Below are 22708 nucleotides of genomic sequence, written 5' to 3' on the forward strand. Positions count from 1 at the left end.
CCAAACATTTCAGCAGTTTTGTGCTCTATACCCAACGCAATATGGAGTTTTTCTTCCCGGAATTACATTATAGTTTATCTCATGAATTGTTGGGGCAAAGGCGCCAAAATACGTTTACCTTTTAAAAACAGTAAACAATGCTTTTCAATAAGTGAAAAAGAATTCACCATTCAGTGACCGTTTAGGCCGATATCAATTTTGTCTGAGAGGAAGTCTTTGTTGGAGTTGAGTGAGCTAGGAGTATATTCATAGTGCATCCCGTAGCCCCGATTCCACATGAAACACTGAACAGATAATTATTTTATTTCGTCTCTTGTAAAAGTTGTTAAAACCTCGAATAAATGTTGGAATGCAGTTTCAGCCGTGGGTTCGGCCATGTTTGGTCATAAGCTGGAGACTGGGGATGAGGAAGAGGCGGAGCCTTGTAGGACCCCCCCCCATTGCCCCTAATTAGTTACGCTACTGATCTTGGACTTATTTAAGTACAGAAGATACAAATTGTAGCAGGCAACACAAAAAAGGTGGTGGAAATTTCTTTTTAGTTTCAGGTTGTTCCAAGCCTTTGTGCAAATTGTCGGCCTCTTGAAACAGATAACGGTAGTATGAATGATCTGGAATTGATTCTCCGTTGTAATAGTGCAAGGCATTACTATCAATTGCATCCCCACGAGGGTGAACAATAAACATCAAAAATGACGGTGCAGGTTATAAACATATATTTCGTATCAAAATTCGAGGATGACATTTAATTCTTTTCTGGGGAAAAGTCATGTCTCTGACAACATTATCGATAGGCTTATTTCATTAACGTGCACAAAATAAATTATAAATTGCATAGTATATACACTATATACACAAAAATATAATAAGATAAATATTTTACATTGTTGAACAAGAGTGTAAATAGAAAAGCTAATAACTATTTCAATTTATTGAACTACTTTTTGTTTTAAAAATTTACCTAAAGTTAAAATTTTAAATGAACAAAATGTTGCAACTAAAGTCTATAGCCATGTAGCATCTAAATTTTGTCCGCCAATACAATTTTTAATAAAATAACATAGGCCTACATCAAATCAATCAACGTTTAATCACTTAATAGCATGCCTTTGCGTACTCCGGAAATAAATACAGTTCATCCTCCCTACAGTGAACATTTTAATATTTAGAATTTGAAGATTAACCTGTAAAGTTGAAAACGAAAGATTTTTTCTGCTTCGGTTGTGCCAGTAGCAGACGATTATTGCACTTGGTTTGAATGTAATGTCACTATTCAAAGGCATTCAAAAGATGACATGCGTCAATAAGAGATTCAACTTAATTTAATTTTGATTAAAAAAAATATCCTATTCTTACGTTTATGCGGGCCTTGAGGCACTTTCAGGCGTATATTTGTTATTAACAACAAAGTCTAATATGACTTTCTTATCCACTATCATGCCCTGTGAGTCAGGATAGTCTTCATTTTACAGCCTTTAAAATATTGCCTGTCGATTTCCAATCAACGAGGTACAACATTAATCAAGCAACGCAGTGCACTTGTCGTTTACAAACGTGGGCGGTGGACGTGTCAGCGTCATGCCTAAAATACTCAACAGTGCGGACAAATAATGCAACTGCAAAGGGCAGCGCTTACAAACGCTGAACTTGTTCCTCTTCAAACGAAGATACGTGACGTTTTGAGTATAATGGCGCTCTAATGAGCGACAGTTCTACATAAAGGTGCAAAAAGCAGGAATGGCTGTTCCGAAAAAAACGTGAATGGTATCGATTTAGTTACGCTTAACACATAATTGTGAGTCAAGGAACGCTTATCACAGCTATCGTCAAGGCAAAACATTGAGGCAAAACACTTTCTAAGCAATTAAGGTAAAGCTACGAAAACACCTTTTAAAAATATATTCTATAGGGAAACCGGATCATTTGGCAAGAAATAACTTAAGGCTTCTACAAAACAATAAAAAAAATTCCTAAAATAAACCTTTCAACTTGAAAAGCCAACCCATTACACGAAGCACTGACTCTGTCAACATGTTACATGCATTAACATCGTGTAACCAATCGCTCTCCCCATTGACGTGTGGCTGAGGAATGTAAATGGAGTGCCCACTTTTGTGCAAAAGCAAGCTAGGAAAAACAACCAAACACAACAAAAAAGCTATTAGGGAACCCTTTTTTACCCTCTGCTATGATGGTGACCATTGAGGCTACGAAACTTCACTATTACAGTAGTACGCTACGCTGCACTTATCCAAACTATAGAAGTGCAATCCAACAGTCCAAGATTCGTTGACCGAGTTATCTCAGGCTCAGGCCAGTTGTTATTACATGGAATTTCCACGTTGAAACCGAGCAAAACTGCACTAGAAAAACAGCGATCCCTTTACGGTCCAAGCGAAATGCATACATATATTGTACCACTACTTCTTTCCATTCAAAGCATAGTAGTGCTAAATTAAACCTTATCTGAGAGCATGTATTCCGCATATAAAATAGTTCTGTGTTGAGACAACTGAATGTTCATTCACGTGAACAAACGGCGAGACTGTTCTGCATGATTGGGAAAATACACTTCTTTTGGCAGATGCACATACAGTGAAACTCGATATCCAATGGTGACCATTTCAATAATCATGGTATGTTATAAGTTCACGTAATTGTTATTTAACATGTCTCGGTCAACTGATTCGATAAGTAATTACCCTTGGATAAAATCAGTTGCAAGTCACGCGGTAATGTAATCACGGAGAAAGTTTGTCTAAAAAAACGAAACTGTGACTACAGTGCTTCAAATCAGTCACAGCATATTGTATTCAACTTGGTATAGAGTTTGTCCGCTCTCTATTTAGGCTAAATCGCCGAGTAAGACTCTAAACTTCTGCTTTCAGTTTTGTAATCCACAGTTCCTGATTATTAACATGAAGTGAAACTTTCTCACGCATACAGAACAGGCACCTTAGTGTAAATAATTGGCGGGAAATAATGCCCACACTTTTGCATCCGGCCCCAAGCAGAAATTTGAGACTAACAACAGACCTTCTATTTATAGTCTTTTCGTGTGCTCAAGCACAACAGCACCATTAAACGAAAAAAAAAACTGTAGACCAACAAAAATGGCCAGTAGAAATTAAATAGATTATCATCATTTCGAAATTGCTATTTAGCGGACTACATAGCTGTTACACATTTTGAATTTAAACGCACATTTTTAATCTAATTACACAACTACAGCGCAAGGCAGCTACTGCGTGTAACGTCGCATTTGAAACTGATATTCTGGTAAAGCTTTGGAGTAATGATATGGCTACATTTACATACTGAAGTCGAATTCAAAAGAGCAGGAGTCAAAGCTGTGCATAGGTCACAACAAAATGTCAAGACACTCTATGACTAGCTCAATTTGATTCCCGTATGCTTTCGAATCCACGCTGTGTATCGGTGGAGGCGCACATAGAACCCATATTTGTCTTTTATGTCGCACCCCTCACCCCAACTTACCACTCCTATAATGTACCATTTATTAGAGTTCAAGCGTTGGACCGCAAATGGGGCCCCACTGTCCCCTTCACAGGAATCCCCCTTACCCGCTGCACTGTAACCAGCGCAGAACATGTTGGGGGTCACATCGTAAATTGTCGAGCGTCGACAGGTGACCTGGCTCTGGACAGGAAGGATGACTCGCTTGAGGTGGCGGGGATAGTCCTCGTCGCCGCTGGAGACCTTTCCCCAGCCGGACACCACCCCGTACGTGCCAACCTTGAGCATAGATTTGGATACCGACTTTGCGGGTAAGCATATAGGCCTGACATGGTCAGTGAACTGGATCGCCTGTACGAGTTTGATGAGGGCCACATCGGCATCAAACAATCTTGTATTGAAAACCTGGTGTACCTTGATGTCCTCCACCCGATAGACTTGCTCCTCTGTCTCTGGTAAACTCTTGTCGTAATCGCCCAGCCGGATCATGATGTCGTTTTTGGTGGCATTGCGAACCCGGATGCAGTGTGCAGCCGTCAAGATCCAGCGGTTGTCCAGGATGGACCCATGACAGAAGAGGGTTCCCTTGTCGACGTACCACAGTTGTGCAAGCCAGGGGGCAGAGCCTTTACGGGCGTCTGTGCCACTCGTGATCTTCTGAATGGTGTCTCTTATGTCTAGCGGCGCCGTAATACCGCAAACTAAAAGAAACCAAAGGGAACATCGGTCATAAGTTAATTATGCAGATATATCTACCTAACCCCCATCCCTTATCGTAGATATTTATTTAGTTAATATAAAACAGGACTAGGCCTATTGGTGTAAACATGGATAATTTATTGTGTTTCTGATCTTGTCATACATACCGGTAATAGCCCATTATTCAAATAATTAGAAATAGGTTCCAGGTCTTGTACAAGTATTTGCTTTTTATCTGTAATCCTCATATCATTTCTGTTATTTTGATAGTAATTCATGTGGATATTTTGTTCAAGAGAAATGAATAAAATCAACTAAACCTCTTTGCCATTGTGTGGAATGCTTGTCAAATCGGGCATTTCTGTAGATTGCAAAATGAGTGAATTTTGCACTGGTGGATTGTCCATTCGTTTCCATAGGGAGAACCCTTTTATATACAATGCGACCCTTCCGCAGTTATACCCAGCAAGAAATGAGACTGAGGGGTACCCCCCAACATGTCCAATCCCTATACACATTCCAGACTATTGTTACTTAACACATCCCCCAAGATGTCTGAAAGGAATTCCCCAGATTCCTGCGAGACAATGACAAACACAAAGCGGGGGGGGTTCTCTCCGTCTCATACCTTGCTGCATATGTCCGCAGTACAGCTACAACGGTAAAAGACTAAGTTAGTCTGGTTCTAATTCTTGATACTTCCAGAAAAGCGTTTGCCGATAGAAACTTAATAATTATGTACAGGGTTTACGACTGCATCTGCGCCAGCCATTTTCGCGGGTTCCCTACACCTGTTCAATAGGCTTTAAATCCTCAGCTATGCGAAAGCATCAAAGTGAAGAAGCCTTAATTCAATGACCCAGAATCCCTGCTAGTCACTTCTTTTTGGCACTGTATCGGATGGACAACTTGCATTTCTTCGGTTTCTTTATTTTTTTCAACAGCGCTCCTTTGTTCATTTTGGAAGGCTTTTCTTGGAGTCATATATCTTTCCCATGTTTTACAGATGAACGGTGTTAAGCTCTATGCGTGTTCCTTAGGGAGTTGCAGACCGTGAAGTTTGTGAGGACAGAACATAATTATGAGAATCCTTACAGAGACAAGGTAATCGTTTGCTCTAAGAGGAAGAGATGACCATGACTTGATTTGGGCTTTTGTATTTGTATTGCCTTTTTCTGAATAATTTAAGATGGTAACCAAAACGTTGCAAATGACTGCTTGTGCTGGACCCATTGTCAAGTCAAAATTTCCCGATTATCGGGACTTACTCTCATTGAGCTTGGGTTGGGCGTCCACTGTGTAGGTAGCGTATGGTCCGCGTCCCACCGCAGTCGTAGCGGCCACCAGGAACTTGTAGCGCCTGAGGCCAGATAATGTGGGGAAAACTACGCTGGTTTCGCTGGTATGATCGCTGTGGGTCACTTGGTCTGTTGTCACATCCAGGAGGATGTAGGAATAGCCGGTAATGGCACCGCCTCGTTGGCCGCATGGGATGGGGTTCCACGAAATATGGAGCTCTGTCCCGTCTTCGTACCTGGAGGTCAAGCCGGTGGGTTCTGTAGAGGGCACTGTTTACCGTAAAAACAAGCAGTTGTTGAGAAGTACACACTAAAAAGCCAAATCTTCTGTCTAGTTGAATTCGATTATTAGTCTAAACTGAAATTGCTTCTGAAATTTTTGAAGTAGTTGGCTTCTGATGAACCAGATTGTTGTATATTCAGCTCTGCTGTTCTGCTAAAAAATAGTCAATAACCCGAGTAGTCATTACTCGCATATGAGGGACTTTGGAACTGTTTTTGTTTAACACTTAATGCTATCCATGTATTGTTCGTCTTAAAATATAATATTACCCAGGGGTCATTTTGTTGGATATTTCAGGATATGTACAAGAAAAGAATGCTTCGAGGAATTTTTTTCCGTGGCCAGCCAATACGTGCCTTTCACAGTAGTGCGCCTGTAAGTTTGCCACGCGTTGACCAGTCACAGTGTAGGAAATCAGTCGACCTTTTTCAAACGCGCGTTGGGTCGACAGATTTAGCGCACCAACGCGTTGCAAACTCTTGGAGGCGCACTGTGAATCACCTATATTAAATTCATCAACATCTACTTGACGTTTAGTATTTCAACAATGATATTTGACAGCTTCATTGAACCTGTGATGAATATCATGGAACTTGAAAGGTCTCGTTCGTAAACAACTTGCAGACTATCCGATTACCGAACGAACGCTTTCCGCATATGAAAACTGCTGAACCTCAAATCGTAACAGTTTCACTCTTCACTTCAATTACTGTGTACTCGACCCAAAGAAGTTAAGCTATTTCAAACAACCCATTAGACTGGATCAAGAGTCAATGGTTTGTCGGCATTGAGTCAACTACACTTTCCAGCAAACTGAGGTCTGCGTCTTTTCCTTATAGAGAATGCATGGCAGTTTTTCCTACCCGTCATTTCTGAGCCCAGTCCGCATTTTACAGTACACTTGTTCAGGTGCAATGACACGGGAAGTCAGGAACGAACGATTATCATCTTGGCATACCGATGACAAGTTCTAACGAAACAGGAAATGTTTTTCGACCTTGATTCAACGTTAAGGTGGCATTTCTCAGACTTCGTGAAAACATGAATTAGGTTAAGTTGCGACAAAACTTTGCCCAAGAAAAAAATTTACAGAATTTTTAATGTTCTCCCGTGGGCTCTCACTAGGAGACAAATCTTTGAAGTTCACCGCTTCCATTAACCTATTTTGCTCGTAGCTCAAGGGTATATTACTCTTGGCATATCCCAGGAATCGCCTCGGTCAGTCGGGGACAGATGACAAACACTGCTTAACACCCACGCCTAAACACTCTCAACCAATGACATTTTGAAAGTTCACGATTTCTATTCCCATAATCATGTTTTCATTTCACTTCTCAGAGCCCTATACCTCAGTTGCACCAGAGTTTTATACATAGCATTACCGACTACGGAATTTTTGTATCTGTCGAGGGAAAAAGGAAAAGTACAGTTTTATTCCTCAGTGTTTGATTTGATCGATCAAGTCACAGATAAGGGGGTCATCAGATAATTGAGATCAACAGCAGGCGGCCGTTAGACTTATTCCCCGTTCATTCTAACCCACGAAAGTTCACTCTTTTTTCAATTCGCAACAAAGATTTACATGCTCATGATTTCGATTCGGTTTTTGACATGCATGAATGTCGGGCAATCTCGCATGCTTACAGTAGATTGATACAGAAGTGGATTTGTGTTCCATTGGAACGAAATAGGTGGAAGGCACTGCGATATTTTGAAGTTTTCATGTTCACCGATCATTCTCTTGGATTGTGGATTCAAACATAATTCAACTTTAGGCTGAGAGAATTAGTGTAAAAACAGTAGTATTACAATCACCGGATCAGCCAATTAAATGTGCTTCCCCGAGATGTCGACTGTCGTAAAAACCGCTGCTCGAGACTTTGGTTGATTTAGTCCGGGGAAGAACAAGAATTGGTCGCGGCTCCAGATTCCCGCTGTCTAGCTTCGCATGTCTAGAGATGATTCACCCTTCCTGTGTACATACTTTTAATTCAACATCCCGCCCATCACTGTTTTTTAAAAAATGGGGAATCTCTTGGTTTTTTAATCAGCTACAAAAATTTTTTCGCAGTCTGTATTGTTTGTTCAGGTCTGTTGTTATTGTGGGTTTCCTTTGCAAAAGGCTTGAGACAGGCTTAAGCTAGACCACGGTGGATCAGTTTTAATCCAGCTTGTAAATCTAATTGGGAAATGGGGTCCAGAGTTTGGAAGGTAAACACCACTAATTATTTGCATGCGACCACCAAAGGTCACTTTATGAATTCTAATTATGACTAACTTGGTCTTGCTGTTTAGGCTTACAGAAGGTCAGCAATGAAAGCATTTTGACTTTGGACGGACGTTTTGATTGATTCTCTTACCGTCTTTGTTGGTCCTAACACTTTGCTGCCATGCAATGCTCATTCCATGCTGGTTGCGTGATGTGACGAACACAGTGTACGTTGAGTGAGGATGCAGTCCGCCTATCGTGAACTGGGTGAGCGTGGTACTGCCCGCTCGGGAGAGACTGTCTGGTTCCTCGACGTCCTCGCACTGCTCAAGACTGTCCAGTCGGAACTCCACGATGTAGTTGGTAGGGGAGCAATCCGGGTCAGTGGGGCGTTCCCAGGACAGTTTTAACACCCTACCAGTGCCGTCCTGAGGCCACACTATTGGATTACTGACCTGCGACGGACCTGTGGGATTTCCAAAGGAAGTTGGTCATTTCCCTGTCTCAATGAAAGGGGATTAATGTCATCCCCCGACCAAAGCCTCTACACCACGACAAGTACAAGTACCACAGTGACTGGAAACAGAATACTGTATATCGTCTAGAAGCACCTTGCCAGAAAGCTCGTTTTCACTGACGAACGCCTGACTTTTTTCAAGGCATTTGCATCTTTAGGTTTTTACCTTATCGGAAAAATAAAGGAACAGAACTCTTGGAAGGCATCCGTTTTCTCTGACTTCGGTTTGGTCAAATGACTGCGGCCTAATTGACTCGAAAATTCCGAGGGAATAACTGCTTGACAAACGCTGGGTTTTGCCTGTGCTTTCAGGGAGGTACTTTTTACATAGGCCTTTGCGGTTTTTACAGCCGGCAAATGAATGAGAACTTAACAACGTCCATACATTAATATTAAAAGTGACCCTCCTCTTTCACTGGGTAAAATTCCCTCTCTCTCTCTCTTTTTATGAGAATCAATGTTAACCTTAGCCCCATTTGTGTTGGTCATTGCTTGATCGGAATCTCAGGAATTCTTTATAGACTTCAAGGGGGGATGTGTTAGGTAACAAAAGTCTAGGGTGCATATAGGGATTGGACAGGTCAGGGGGGTACCCCTCCGTCCCATATCTTGCCTGGTATACTTAGCCCTTGCTCCCAGCTAAGATTAATCTCAAATATCGCTTGCATATTATTTACTGACGTCCCAAATGAAGCACATGAGGCATGCTAATTTTGTCGCATCCCTTATCTGAAATACATATTTCTTTTAGTAAACTAAGTATGGTGGCTCTTTAATAACTATGTGTATGGATTGTGATGAAATGAATAGATGGGCTTACCTCCACACGGCGTGATCACAACGAGAGGTTTTGTGACGGGTCCAATCTCTTCGCCCTCTGTTCCAAATCTCACTCCTTCTACGATGAACTCATATCGTGTGCGCTCATTCAGTCCACTGACGGTGTGCCGGGTCTGGTAGCTGGGCAGCTCGGCCGCTATCCGGTAGTCCATGGATGCATCATTATCAGCGATGCGGTACTTGATGATGAAGCGGATGAAGAAGAGGTTATCGCCGTCGATCGCGTGGTACCATTCCGACCAGTCGAGGGTCACGCTTCTGTCGCTGACGTCCGTGGCAATGGGCTTGACTCCAGTCGTCGGTTCCGAGCCCATGTTTAGAGCTGTAAAACGAGCGCAATAGATGTAAACTAAGAACGGCAGAAGCTTATCCACGCTGTGGCCGGCGCCGGGCATGAGTTCAGATCGATCCAGGCAAGATGGCTGCGCCGGCCCGCTCGCTACAGACGCTCGGGAAAACCCGGGAATCAACATATTGAATTTGGTGCCTCAGTTTGTCACGTAAAGCGCTCAGACAACATCCAGCAGCCGAAGTATGCAAATTAGGTTATTCTTCACGTTTGCCTCGTGAAATTATGCAATTATAAATCTGCGACAAATGCAGTAAACGTTATTAGAAGCAAATACACCACACTCTTCCTTAGCTATCACAAAGCTGGCACAATTAAACAAGCGTAAGCTTACGTGGCATGTACAAGCGGAGGTGGATTAGTCACACTAGTCAAGTTAGATCCACATAGTTCCCCTTGCAAACGTTCACGTTTCCAAGGCGGTCCCACCCAATGAGTCGCCCAGGGCAAAGTTCTTTTGCCGTCCGTCCCTTACTGTCCCCATCCGGTCAAGTTGTCTGGTGATGAGACACCACGTCATCATTATAGGCGCATAAGTATGCATTTGTCAAGCATGTTAAATTTAATATGGCAAATGAGGAATACACACCACACACAGAGAAATGCCAGTTGAAAAGGATTAATTAGTTACAGGATCCACTGTTTTTACTGTGTTAATTTTGTCCGGTGTCGTCTGCATATAGGCAAATGCGGGAAACTGCCGTGTAGGCAGAAGCAAGACGTTTGAAGTTAACAACATAGCCTTTATTTTCTGTATCTTCCACTGTGTAGCAATCATGGACATGCCGGACACAGTCATACACATGCAGTTTAGCAAGCTTGCCCCTTATATTTACAGCCTGTTCTATTTACCCATGTCTAAATGCATACATGTAGCAATTTCCAGAGCACGCACGTAAAGGCGTGGGTCACGAACTTGGCAATTTTCCCTTAACGGTTAATCTCAGTCTGGAAGTCTCTTTCAGGACATGGGGATCACGGGGAACCACCGAAATAACTTTCCCTAGAGTGTCTACTTTCAATATTGGACTTTTTGTAAGGTCTCCCTTTGTGTCATGCCTTTGCACGGCACAAACAGACTTCTGTGTCTGTCTAAAGCTGCTTCTTTCCGGGTCAACTATCCCCGCCTCATTCTGCAGCATACTGTGCCCACATCACTCCCTCGGCTTCCCCACAGCTGTTTGGTGTGACTGAACGCCAATGTAAGTGTTGGTCTCATGCAAAGCGTGCACAAGCACCGATGCTGCATATGGCTGTGTTCTTTACCTGGCGTTCTTCCAGATTGTGTCAGTATTCGTAGCATTTTGGTTTTTCTTGCAAGAAGTTAAAAGGTCAGGCTCTCCATTGATGTTTGAGTTAATGCATAAAAAGTACACTTCAGTAGCGTTTGCTGGAAGCGGGAGTAATCTCTGTTGGCATGGACTCAAACCCACACCATCTCAGTGTGATTTCAAAGCTGTATTTACCCGTTGGCCATTTATTAATATGAATAATACTCATGTTTTGGCAGCATATCCTCATGTTATTGTCTTGCACAAGACCAATTCTACGGATCTTTGCCTCTAAACGCGTGTTTTTGCAGCCGGCAGGTTATTGGTCCTCTCGGCTTGGAGATAAAATAACTTGTTGAAGACATAGCTGTAACTTTTATAAATGGCATGCAGGAAAGTAGACCACGGCAAAGCTTTGGTTAATATAAGCATATAGAAGAGTTGGCTTATCTTACATGCATGCATGCTGGGTCGTGCAAGTTACGCAAAATATTGCCTAGCTTCTTGGATGCGGATGGTAGTCACCTTGATTCCGTGGGAAGAGCTGGGCATGGCCCGGCACACACTTGACCCAGGCCACTTCAGACGGATTGCACCAGTCATCCCCAGACGACACGATGTCGTCACACTCGGTGTACCTCCCCTCCAGTCTCTCATTAAAAGCCATCAGATCCATCACGACTGGCTGCGACATTAAGGAATCCGGGATGGCCTGAGTGCGCGCTTCAACTGCCCCGCCCATATGGCTCAGCTGACGGCAAACCATTTCAGCAGCAGACATTGTCCAACTCTGGCCACAAACCATTCTCCAGTCATCACAGATGAAAACTTCCACCACGCCCTCGTGATCCAAAGAACCATTGACCAGTCTTATTTGCTCTATGGGGTGTTATCATATAAATATGAATCTTACTATGACAAAAAGTAATCACAAAATCAAGCCAAGCGTCAAAAAAGGCCAGTTCGAAAATTCAAAATTTTTCCAAGGACCCTTGCCTTACGCCCTGTCCAAAAAGAGTGACATTGCTCCCTTTAATCCTTTGAACATTGAACTTTTAAACATGAAATGAAAACAGTCATAATACCGCTTGCCCAAAATTCAAATGCTAAAAAAGAAACTGCAGACTTCGACGATTTGCCGCCACAAGAGAATGCGATAGTTTAGTATTGCCGTTTGACACAACACCGCCCTCTCTGTACGCAATTGCGACGGCGCATCAAGTGTTACGACTCTTCTGTTAGAGCCAGCGTCGTTAAAAGCCTTTTGGCTAAGTCTAAGAGATTATTTTATGAATGTTTGATAAATGTATATCTGGGCAGTCATGCAACAATTGAAATGGACCACAGAGGTGGAGTTATCCATATTCACATACAACATTTCGTAATCCATCGTTCATGAACGTCAAGATATCTCTGTCGTTTATGACCTACATCAGGTAACTTCACATCGCATCACGCGCATAGTCGACTGCGAAACGTTTACCAAAAATGTCAACATTTACAAACAAAGGGGTTTCAACTCTGAACATGGCCTCTGGAGATGCAGCCTGTAGTTATGGGTACCATTACCACCCAGTAGTTGTCCAAACAAACTTGTGTATTGATGGTAGGCCATGGACTCTTTCCTGTCAATGTCATCATCTTATCTTCGCGTGTAACATGTGGAGACAATACTGTATAGTTTAATAGTATTATACTGTATTAATTATAGGGAAAGCACTTAAGCTTCCATAACTTAGCCTCACCTCGTGTGGACAAAGACGACCGTGACTTATACAGGAGGGCAGAGCGGGAAAAGGTGTCTTTCTTTAAGGAAAGTCTAGCGGTAATTTGCGCACAAAACAGCTTCGCTGTCATCTGCTAGACTCGTGAAATCTTCCTGGTCCCCCGACCACACCTCCCGCTGACACTGAGGTATTTCATTTTGCCCCAAACCAAGCATATTTGGGACCTGAAATATATTATGTTTGTTTGTGCACCTTACGCCCTCAGGTCACGGGAAATTTCAGCTGCTCGTGCGGAAACTATCAACTTTCATTTCATCTCACTTCTCAGCCTTTCAGAGATTGTTTAGAGTTCATACGCATTAGTATAAAAATGGAAAAGCATACTGTGATAAAGGTTGGCCTTTGTTCAATTCTCTCCCAACAACCAATGGACAAATGGAAAAGCATACTGTGATAAAGGTTGGCCTTTGCTCAATTCTCTCCCAACAACCCATGGACTGTGAGCCTGGACTGATGCTACATTACACGTGTATCCTTCTTGCGTTTCCTTTCACTTTTAACAACTTACACCTTGTTAAATAAAAACAATAACCCATAACCAATAACCAAAAAACAAAATGAAGAACGTCAGCATTCATTGTGCTTGAGACAGCTACCATTTTATGTCACCGTTATTTTAAATGGTGTGGTTTACTGTTTACTTGCGAGGTATCACGCTCGTGACCAAAGTCACGCTTCAAAAAGAACTTAACTTTAGCGCAAACAATGAATGCAACGATGAAGTCATACATTTCAGCACTGAGCCAAATAATACGATTGTTCGAGAATTGGGGAAAGTAAACAACAAAAAACAAAAATAACGACTTCCTTTTCCACTAATTTCAGTATTCAGAAAAACAAGAACAATATTGTTTATATGGCTTATAAAATTTCACTCACGATCGACCTACCGTAACTGTAGCCTCAAACGACTACGTGATATTTACCATTAGTCGTTATATCCGTGTGAACCAAGCCGGGTTGGAAAAAAAATGAGGAAATCGATCAAATTTCATTATTCTAAAAAATAACTGGTCTGTTTAAAAGGATCTTTGAACCTCTAGATTAATACGAACATGCCAATACTTTGTGGATAGCAAAAGAACGAGGGGGAGAGGAATCGCCGAACATCAGAATTACCTTCAGCCTAGTTTGGGAAAGGTAGGCCCTAGGTCATACATAATCTCATAATGAGTGAACAGTCGGCCCAACTACTCTTGACTTCTTTTAATGGATATCTCAGTGCACTTTTGTTGGTATGACATAACATACATAAAATAACTCGCTACTGGACAGACCAATGAGAATAGTGACCGAACAATACCGTAAAGAGGATATGTGCCCGCCAAACCCACTCTATATACCGGTACATCGCTAAAATACCCCAACAGTCGGCTCACTTCATTTTAACTCTCCGGAAAACCTAGACGACAATTTGTGTTGATTTACCTGTTCAGGTTCCGACAAACTGACCTCCGATTTTATGTCGAGTTTGGTTGCTCCTTACAATGATCGTCTGAGTTATTCTAAAGTTGTACAATGCAATAATCGTAAGCCACCGCAGTGGTGGGTCACACTGGGTGTTATAATCGTTGAAGGCAACTGCAGTACCTGAATATAGCGACAAAAGCTTTAATGGTGCCGAGGTGATTCAAACTTGAGACGAATTGAAGAGTCCCAAGACGAACCCCCATGCACACGAAACATTGTATAAAACAGCGGCAAAACTAGTGAATCTATGCCTTCCTTATAACCCAGGGGGTCTATGTCAAATTTACCACGGCGCGCATGAGCTTAACCATATCTGTCACATCACGCCAACACCTTTCTAAAAAAACCCGGGGTTCACCTTGCTGAGCTTAAGGCATTGTAGCAAAAGTTATGTGCACACAAAGAGCGTAGCGAGGTTACAATAGGGTACTTCAACGGCTTGTTGAAGGCGTTTCCGTGCACATTTAGTTTCATGTTTTCCAAGTCCGTTTACCTCTAGCACCTGCTAGAGACTATTCATTTAAATGCTCACACAGCTGTCCACATAACAACTGAAGGCGGGTAGTAAAATTTTCTATTTTAGAGGAACTAAATAGTTTGCTATTTGCCTGCAGTTGCTCAATAAAGGACTGCAATGCAAACACGATCATATTCAGTATAAACAGCACCCTGAATTTGGGCAGGTGTGATGTTTTGAACGTTCATTATGTTATTGGCATTTGCAGTTCATTTCCGATCAACTTGGGGAAAAATGTTCTGAGCATCTGCATCAGTCCCCCCTTCAGGTTTCGTGTCAGTCTTTTCTCTTTTTTTATACAGTGCTATGGTTACACAAATGTAACTGATTAGCGTTTGGGTAGCCTCTTATTCCAGGTTCTAATGTTGTTCAGTCTTTGTAATTAATTCACTCTCAGTAACCCGCCAGCAATGCGCTGGGTCCCGGCATATTCATTCTCTACCAAAATGTTAGTTTTTGTACACTTTTCTTTTATTTTCACTGACATATAGGCAAAGGTGGAGAAGACATTAAAAGTACATAATTATCCAATAATTACATCCCCCCAAGAAAAACAGGTTTGTTCAACTTCAGACGAACAAATAGCTCATTTTTCTCAAGCATTTATTAAGTTGTTCCAAACACACCAACGGAGCTTGATTTAAAAGCAGGACACAAAGTCTTGCCGAGTTAACTATTGGCCCCGAGATGTCTGTCCATTTGACAACAGACACAAGTGTCATCCATCCATGCTTTGAGCAGGGATATTGCCACGTAGCACAATTATAAGGTTAGGTTATAGGCTTTCAAATGATGTCAGGCATCAGCTGCGATAGCAAGTCATTGAAAAACAGCTTAAAACACGTCATCAGCAGATAGTATGGCTCAGTTTGTTGTAAATGATCATCATGTCATGCACTGGTGTTGAAATCCTTTTAGAGTTCTGTCACTGCCAGCATATTTTCTTACGCATAATGAGTCAACTTTTTAACCTCTACAGAAACTGCTGGGCCAAAGTCACAAAATTATTAGGCCTTGAATATTATCAAGGAATAAAACAGGTCATGGATAATACTTTCTACTTTACAATAGCGAAAAATACCCTGAGTATATACGGGCAGTATTCATCTCCTTGCCGTTTCTCCTTAAAGTTATGCTCTAGAACGTTTCTGAGATCCAGACTTGACTGAGATTGCTGAGTAAGTCAGGAGCGTGCAAGCTATTATAGGTTAGCGTTAAACCACAAAACAAACATCTTGGGGTGGCCGTGGTTGCTTCAGGCATGCTAAAGGTAAATGGTTTCCGAAAGCCACAAATATGTTGGCTTATATGCCTAAGGCTTGAACTATAGGCTATATGAGGACACCACTAATGATGGAATTTAAGAATTGACCGAGGTCAACTGGAATACAAATCTATCATATTGGTGGATGGGGAGACACAAATGGGCGAAAGAAAATCTTGGTGAATATTGATATATGCCTCTATGTTTAATTTAATCTAGACAACTGGTCAACAATAAAAGGAGACCACGTCACATTCAAGTCCCGTATGCAAAAGAGAAGGACATGCACAGACGTGTAATTATTCCATGAGCTAATCCATTTTTACCACTATCGGCTTAAAATTCTGATAAACCTTCTAGAAGAGTAATAAAATGTCGTAAGAAGTGTTTCGTAGGTTAACTTCTCGTGGGGAAAAGGCGGGGAAAAGATTAATACTCTGATTCCTTAATGTGTGCAAATATTGGTATTGATTTTGACATTTTTTCCTGACAGTGATCAATCAAATTATAAGATCTCCAGACAGTCTGCTAGTCATACTTAGTAGGTTAGCTGATCAACCTTTATCAAACTAAACTAAAATTTCAAAGACACCTCTTTGCATTCAAAAATATTTTCGATGCTACTTAGTGGCTTTAAAATTTCGTATCCGAAATTCCCGTTACCATAGAAAGCAATGTATGTTCTCCAAATGTGAGACCTACGTGGCCACTTTTTTAAGGGTAACGTCAGTTACACATTTAGCCACGCGACATGTTTAACGTTTATGATGGAAAGACCGAGGAAAATAATAATTGCATCACATTGTGAATTTTTTGCCTCCAATTGGCAGGCTTTCACTGTCCATCATTGGTATTGCTTGAATATGTCAGCTGCGTCTAAATTTTGACGATAACAAAACGGGAGTAAATCTGTCAAAAGAGGAAGTCAGCATCAAGCGGGACGTTGTGTGAACTACCAGGAATTTCGATTGTAATGAACAAAGGTTAAGTTGGTGTCAATCTCCGCAATATTCCCGCCGAGACATAAGAGCGACAGAGAAAAATGAAAGCGTGTTCGTCTGAGAAATGAATCCCGGGAGAGCTGCATCGATCTCTCTGTAAACCGTGCGCCGTGTACCAGTGGGTAAGTTCATTGGAAGGTTAAGATCAGTGATCCCAAAGCCGTCTCGCAGTGTTCTCGTGTTGCTGCCTACGTTTGCTACTGACTTGGTTTATTGGGAATGATCGAGCGCAGTGTGAGACCAAATAGCATAGCGTGGTAAACAGAAGCCTGGGTAGCAAACTTTCCCACCGACGCTCTTAATGAAAATTTCCCCGCAAAATGCGCATACCTGACCCACACTTGTAGGGAATTACATGTGTTTACATGACGTCTACAGCTCCTAAGTTGCATTGGTAAGAGGCAGTCAAACAAAGTATTACATCAATCCTACTTTCTCAAAAACTTTCACTTTTGCGACGAGGCTTAAAAGTGTCATTTTTGAAAGTGAAATATGACTTCAAGCAATGACCTTGCAATATGAACCGTTGCCAAGGCCTCTGACACATAACTGTCGGCGTAAAAACGCTCACTCGTCATCATCAGAACTTCAACTAATTTGGAGATTTCACTGGCATGACGAAACTTCGAAACCGAAATGTGTACAATGTAGGCCTAGGCCTAACAGGCATGAATGATGTGCATAGGCTTCAAGTGGATAAGGACGACACTGGCTGGCAAGTGTGCTATTTAGAATAACCAAACAACCCCATGATGTCAAGACTGCATAGCTCGTTTACTCCTAATTTAAACTTTTCATTTTGTCAAAATCATGCCAAATATCTCAATTGTTACCATAGCTCATGATTGGTTTCACCGCAACTCAATGGGCCTACATCTACGTAACATGACATGTCAAAGACCAGGTGTTGTGTTTCTCACCGCTGTGCTTGAGAAGAAACGACACAAATGGACCACTTTGGGAAAATCTCTGGGATACTTTCAAAAGCTCGCACAAAGGTGGCGAGGGCATTATTATAGGCTGAAAACACTATCATCTATCCATTAACTTTTCAAGTGGCAAAGTTCATTTCCAAGCCGCCTGCATGATCAACATAACATGACCGCATCAAGCACAGAGCAAAATAGCACACTTCCCTCCCTTCTCATGTGTTTTGTAATGGTCCACTGCACATCCAATGTAGGAAGTGTTGGGTATGTGTACATGTACTTTTTTGAGTTGCAATATAATCATTGTATTATAAATGACACATACAGCAGCAACAGAACCAACTTGAGTCTCGAGTCCGAATCCATAGATATAATCAGTAACGGTACGGCCTATATCACTGCTGACTTAAGATTGCTTGCCAATGACACGACAGCGAAAGACCGAACAATGAAACAACTTGGGACGCAGGGTATGTTCCACACGGTAGATGAACTGAAAAGGATGTCGACTTGATACGGGAGAAAAAGGATCAATTTCGCGCCTGGACTGGCATCAAAGCCAGTTTCTGTAATCGGATGGGTGTGTACATATCAGCAGCCGATGGCAGGTAAAGAAACCTACAAAGGCACTTGGATTTCTGTCTTACTTCCGAGCAGGAACAACGAAACGTCAATGGACTATCAAGCAGAACTAATGCACAGACACACGACTGATTATGCAGACCAACAGGTAGCAGGTCCATCGCACAGATTCTTGAAGGTTACTGACCTAAACCTCTATGATGGAACTAATCCAATGTTTTATGGTTGAACTAATCCAATGTTTTGAGATTCAATTAAACATACCAAAATACATGTATTATTTCCCTCATGGCTGAAGAAATTCAACCTGCAGCTTTTCCTTGATTTTTTTTAAAACTACGTTTGGGTGTAAAGTCCAGACATCCGAATACTCTACCCAGCCTCAAAACCCCAACGAAGAGAGAATTGCTTGAAGTGTTTCTGATTGATGGATCGATTTTTCGCTAAATCTGATTAAGAGTTTACGCTGATCAGTCACCATCAATTGTTCCATTTTTACCACCCCCCCCGGGCTGGAAGCTTATAAATGTATAGATTAGCATTTAAAGGGCTCAGAGTTTGAGGCCAAGCATATAATGAGTATAACTTGGCACACGCGGGGGTTTCCTCGAGATTCCGTGAAGCACTCCTTCCAAGCTGACGGTGCGCTTATGGAATAAGTTCACAGCGATTTCCTGTATTTCACAAATTACAGTGATTTCCTACCAGGATTCTTACACCATTCAGTCTAAGTTTAGACATTTGTGCGTCTCTGGAAAAGCCATTCCACTAGCGGCATTGTTAGAAGTCCAGGCATTCAACAATATATAATTGCCTCCGTTAGCCTTTTCTTCGTAACAAAATTGATAAATCTGTTGAGGAGGCATAGCATAATGCTTAGCAGTACAAAAGACAGGTTATTGAAAAAAAATTCTGAGGGTAGACATTTATTTCTTTGCTTTTGGAGTCACTGGTAATGCTGTCAATCATGATTCATGGTTACCTCGAGGGGCCATTATATGACATAGCTTACCCAAGCCAGGACCAACGTTTAAGAATTTTCTGGGATGATTTGACGAGTTACCAAGGAGGACAGTAGGTTCACCATTTCCTTGAAGGGCACAGCGGCAAACTGAGGTTGATACCTGTTGCTGCATGGAAAGACTGCAAGACTAAGATTTGGAACAGGTTTGTGCACGTGCGTGTGTCATTTCAACGGTTTATCTTGTTTTCTGTGCACATGGATGTTCCTAGGTTGGTCCTACACTTTTGACCCTCACAAAAGTAGTCTGTGTGCATGGCCCATCCGCGAGAGGAGATTGATGAAAAGCAAAGAATCTGCACTTGCAGCAAGGTCACTTCTCTACCGTTTCCTGCGATGAGGCTTTGACTACTTCCCCTCAAAGCAAACGATAATTCACAATCTCTCTTTCAGCTACACAACAGAATTTAATGCTAAAAAGACCCTCTAAACCTGTATTCACTCTCGACAGAAACCCGCCTGCTGCATACCTGATTAACACTGCTGTGGACTTTTAATACCGACCAAAACTTAACACAAAGCACCGCATCAACACGCCGATACGATATCCCTGGGCTATGTGTGCAGTCGGAAAGGAACCGTCATTGTCACTGTACGGTTTTGTAGGTAATGGAAAGTTTCGATTCTGGAAAGCGCTGTTGGTGGCACATGACCTTTTTGGTAGACACTGTAGGGCCGATATTATGACAAATAAACACAGTGACAATGGGCATTATATTGACTCTAAGCACTCAAGGTCGGACCTTTGTTGTCAGTCTCGCAGTCTGGCAATCAGCAGCCCATCACTGACTAACACTAACCGCGATGCACACTCGATATTATTGACTAGCAAACGCTCCTCTAATGAGTTTTTTGTTTCTTGGTCTAATATAAGACAATTCTATGGAACCACACTTGTACATTTTCACATTCCCATTCGGCTTTAAGTTACATGTAGAAAGTTGTGCTGATAGACCCTTAAGTTTTGTATAAATATTTAATTTGGTTAGATCACGAGGCTTGCCATGTGTCTGTACCCATTTCTCGAGTTAGACGACGGAGGATCCCAAACCAGACACGTCTCCCCAACAGTCTACGACCCAAGTTGAAAGTCACACGTCAATGTAAGCCTCTGATCCAACAGATATTAAAGTTTGCATCACAGATGTTGCTAATAGGACCACTGTTTGTGATTTAGAGATAAGATACTAAATGATCACTGCCAGGAACAGTTGTTTTTGCAACATAAAATGCGTGTAGAAAATTTAAGCCATCAGACCCACTCAGTTTTATTACAGTAAGCATAGCCTTTCGAGTTTTATGGAGATCAAAGTTGTCGAGGTTACACTACGCATATCCCTAACCACGCTCGGCGCCATCATAACTTCCATGTATCTGTGGTCTTTATCTTAAAAAAATCATGGCGCCATCCGCATGGCCATCAAGCATTAATTTATCCGCAATGCTGCTTAGGACATGGGTGATTAAGTAGGATCATGTGATTCTCATTGATGATTATGGTTGAGTACATTTAGGGATATAACCTGTGCTTGGGCCAGCATTACCTCAGGTCGTACACACATAATGCTAAGAAACAATAGCCACTGCTGTTAAAAATTAATATAATCCCTGTACACTGCCGTTCGTGCTGTCGCTGACAATTTCGCGCCACCCTGAGTGTTATTACAACCGGCGCTGCCGGATCGAATCTCCAAATGGAATAAACATAATAATACGCTCTTCCTCTGGTCCCAAAGAAACGGAACTGATGGCACGTTATTTCCGAAGGTCATTGCATAAAGCAGTAATTTCAAATTTTCATTTGAGCAAATATTCCCACGTTCCCCTCAGACTTTTAATAATCTGAGATACTCGGTTAAGCTAATCCAGGTAAATCCACTGCAATTTTAACCCAGTGTTGTAAAACAACTGCAAAGCGACTGACGATCAGATCTGCTGGGAGATCCTGTCATTACTTACACGTTTCCAAATTTCAACATGCTCTACAGACGGGAAAAGGGCGATCAAAATGCTGTGTAAACATTGTGCCAACGGCTTCAATGCGTATCATATACACAACGAGCTCGAGGGATGTGCACGTCAGTGAGTATTGTGGACAGGCAAATCATGCTGTAGCGAAAGACTCACCTCTTCAAACTCTTGATTTCGAAAGCCAACAGTTTGGGTATGCTACAGAAAATAAACCTCAAGATACTCACCTGTCAGTGAAGGCCTGCCGTCAATGCTTAAGGCCATATTAGTACCGCAGGTACAAGCGAGGAAAACCAGTTGAACCGCGAACCACCAAGTGTGGACGATCCCTGTTGCCGCTGCCATTCTCTACGCCGATTGTTGCGTAGATACACCCGTCCGAAAACCTTCACGTCTCCGCTAAATTATTCAACGAGCCCCTTTTCAGACAATAAAGTCACCGTTCGTTTACAGTGTTTGCCCAAAGCTCGAGCTAAAAAGCTAACTCAGCCCGGTGTTTTGTCAGGTCGTCAGTGCAGTGGCCCCCTCGGCAGATTGTTGTTGCAAGTCTCTATCCTCTTAGAGCCACGATCTGGCAACTTGAAGTACAGTTTAAGTTGGGCAAATTTTCTTTTATCGAATTCTTTCAGTACAATGACTGCGGTTTTATTAAAGTCACTTTGAAGTCTTCGATATTAGTACCTTCCTCAGTGACATCCAGTTATGAATGGGCACACACAGGCACCTTGCAGGTTTATATACATGTAGGTTTGCCCTGATAGCATCACGCATGATCTGTGGTAGACGCAGTCTACTATGGTCACAAGCCCGTGGACCACGTGCTCTGAACTGGGATTCCCTGGCGCCCTATTTGTCATCGTCAGTCACTTGTCTGGTCACGGACCTGGACTCTGACTTATCCACGTGGATGACATCAGGAGCGGCGATAAAGCAAAAACAATCCGGGAGTGTATGCAGTGTGCTTGTCCCACTTCCTTCTCGGTGGTATATTGCCCAAATGAATACTTGGTACTTATTTGGTATTATTTGGCCGCAAAAGCCACTTATATTGGCAGAGATGGACCCGGAAGTCTGTGTTCAATCCGGAATTGTACCCAAATTGAGATGGTTGGGCCTAGTGCGTGGGCCATGCAGGTCCACACTTTGTACCCCGCGGCCCGTCTAATAACTAGATCTGTATAAAAATAGAACACTTCAAAGAAATGCCGTTTTTTGTCATTGGA

General features: G+C 42.2%; 1 protein-coding gene across 2 annotated transcripts; it reads right to left on the minus strand.

Moving 5' to 3' along the window:
- Positions 1-667: 667 nt before the first annotated feature.
- Positions 668-22433, minus strand: LOC110974931 (uncharacterized). Of its 2 annotated transcripts, XM_022226905.2 has the most exons (6): positions 21713-22433; positions 11469-11822; positions 9304-9645; positions 8118-8432; positions 5445-5744; positions 668-4178 (listed from the first exon to the last, which is right to left on the minus strand). In XM_022226905.2, exons 1-6 carry the CDS (start codon positions 21828-21830, stop codon positions 3391-3393), a joined length of 2217 nt encoding a protein of 738 aa, XP_022082597.1. In that variant the 5' UTR covers positions 21831-22433; the 3' UTR covers positions 668-3390. The 2 variants fall into 2 exon arrangements, with proteins under 2 accessions (XP_022082597.1, XP_022082598.1); XM_022226906.2 differs by lacking the exon at positions 11469-11822 and having other exon boundaries at positions 671-4178; positions 21713-22430.
- Between the last annotated feature and the right edge of the window lie 275 nt (positions 22434-22708).

The sequence above is a fragment of the Acanthaster planci genome, linkage group LG04 (genome assembly GCF_054643075.1).
Source record: "Acanthaster planci isolate LZ-2023a linkage group LG04, COTS_SCS, whole genome shotgun sequence".
NCBI lineage: Eukaryota > Metazoa > Echinodermata > Asteroidea > Valvatida > Acanthasteridae > Acanthaster > Acanthaster planci.

What these genes read in the sequence shown, in the direction of transcription:
- LOC110974931 (XM_022226905.2), bottom strand. Translation starts at nt 21,830, where the DNA reads ATGGCAGCGGCAACAGGGATCGTCCACACTTGGTGGTTCGCGGTTCAA. An exon ending in GCTCTTCCCACGGAATCAAG is followed by an intron (nt 9,646 to 11,468) that starts GTGACTACCATC and finishes CTCGTTTTACAG; the next exon opens with CTCTAAACATGGGCTCGGAA. An exon ending in CCAACCCAAGCTCAATGAGA is followed by an intron (nt 4,179 to 5,444) that starts GTAAGTCCCGAT and finishes GGTTTCTTTTAG; the next exon opens with TTTGCGGTATTACGGCGCCG.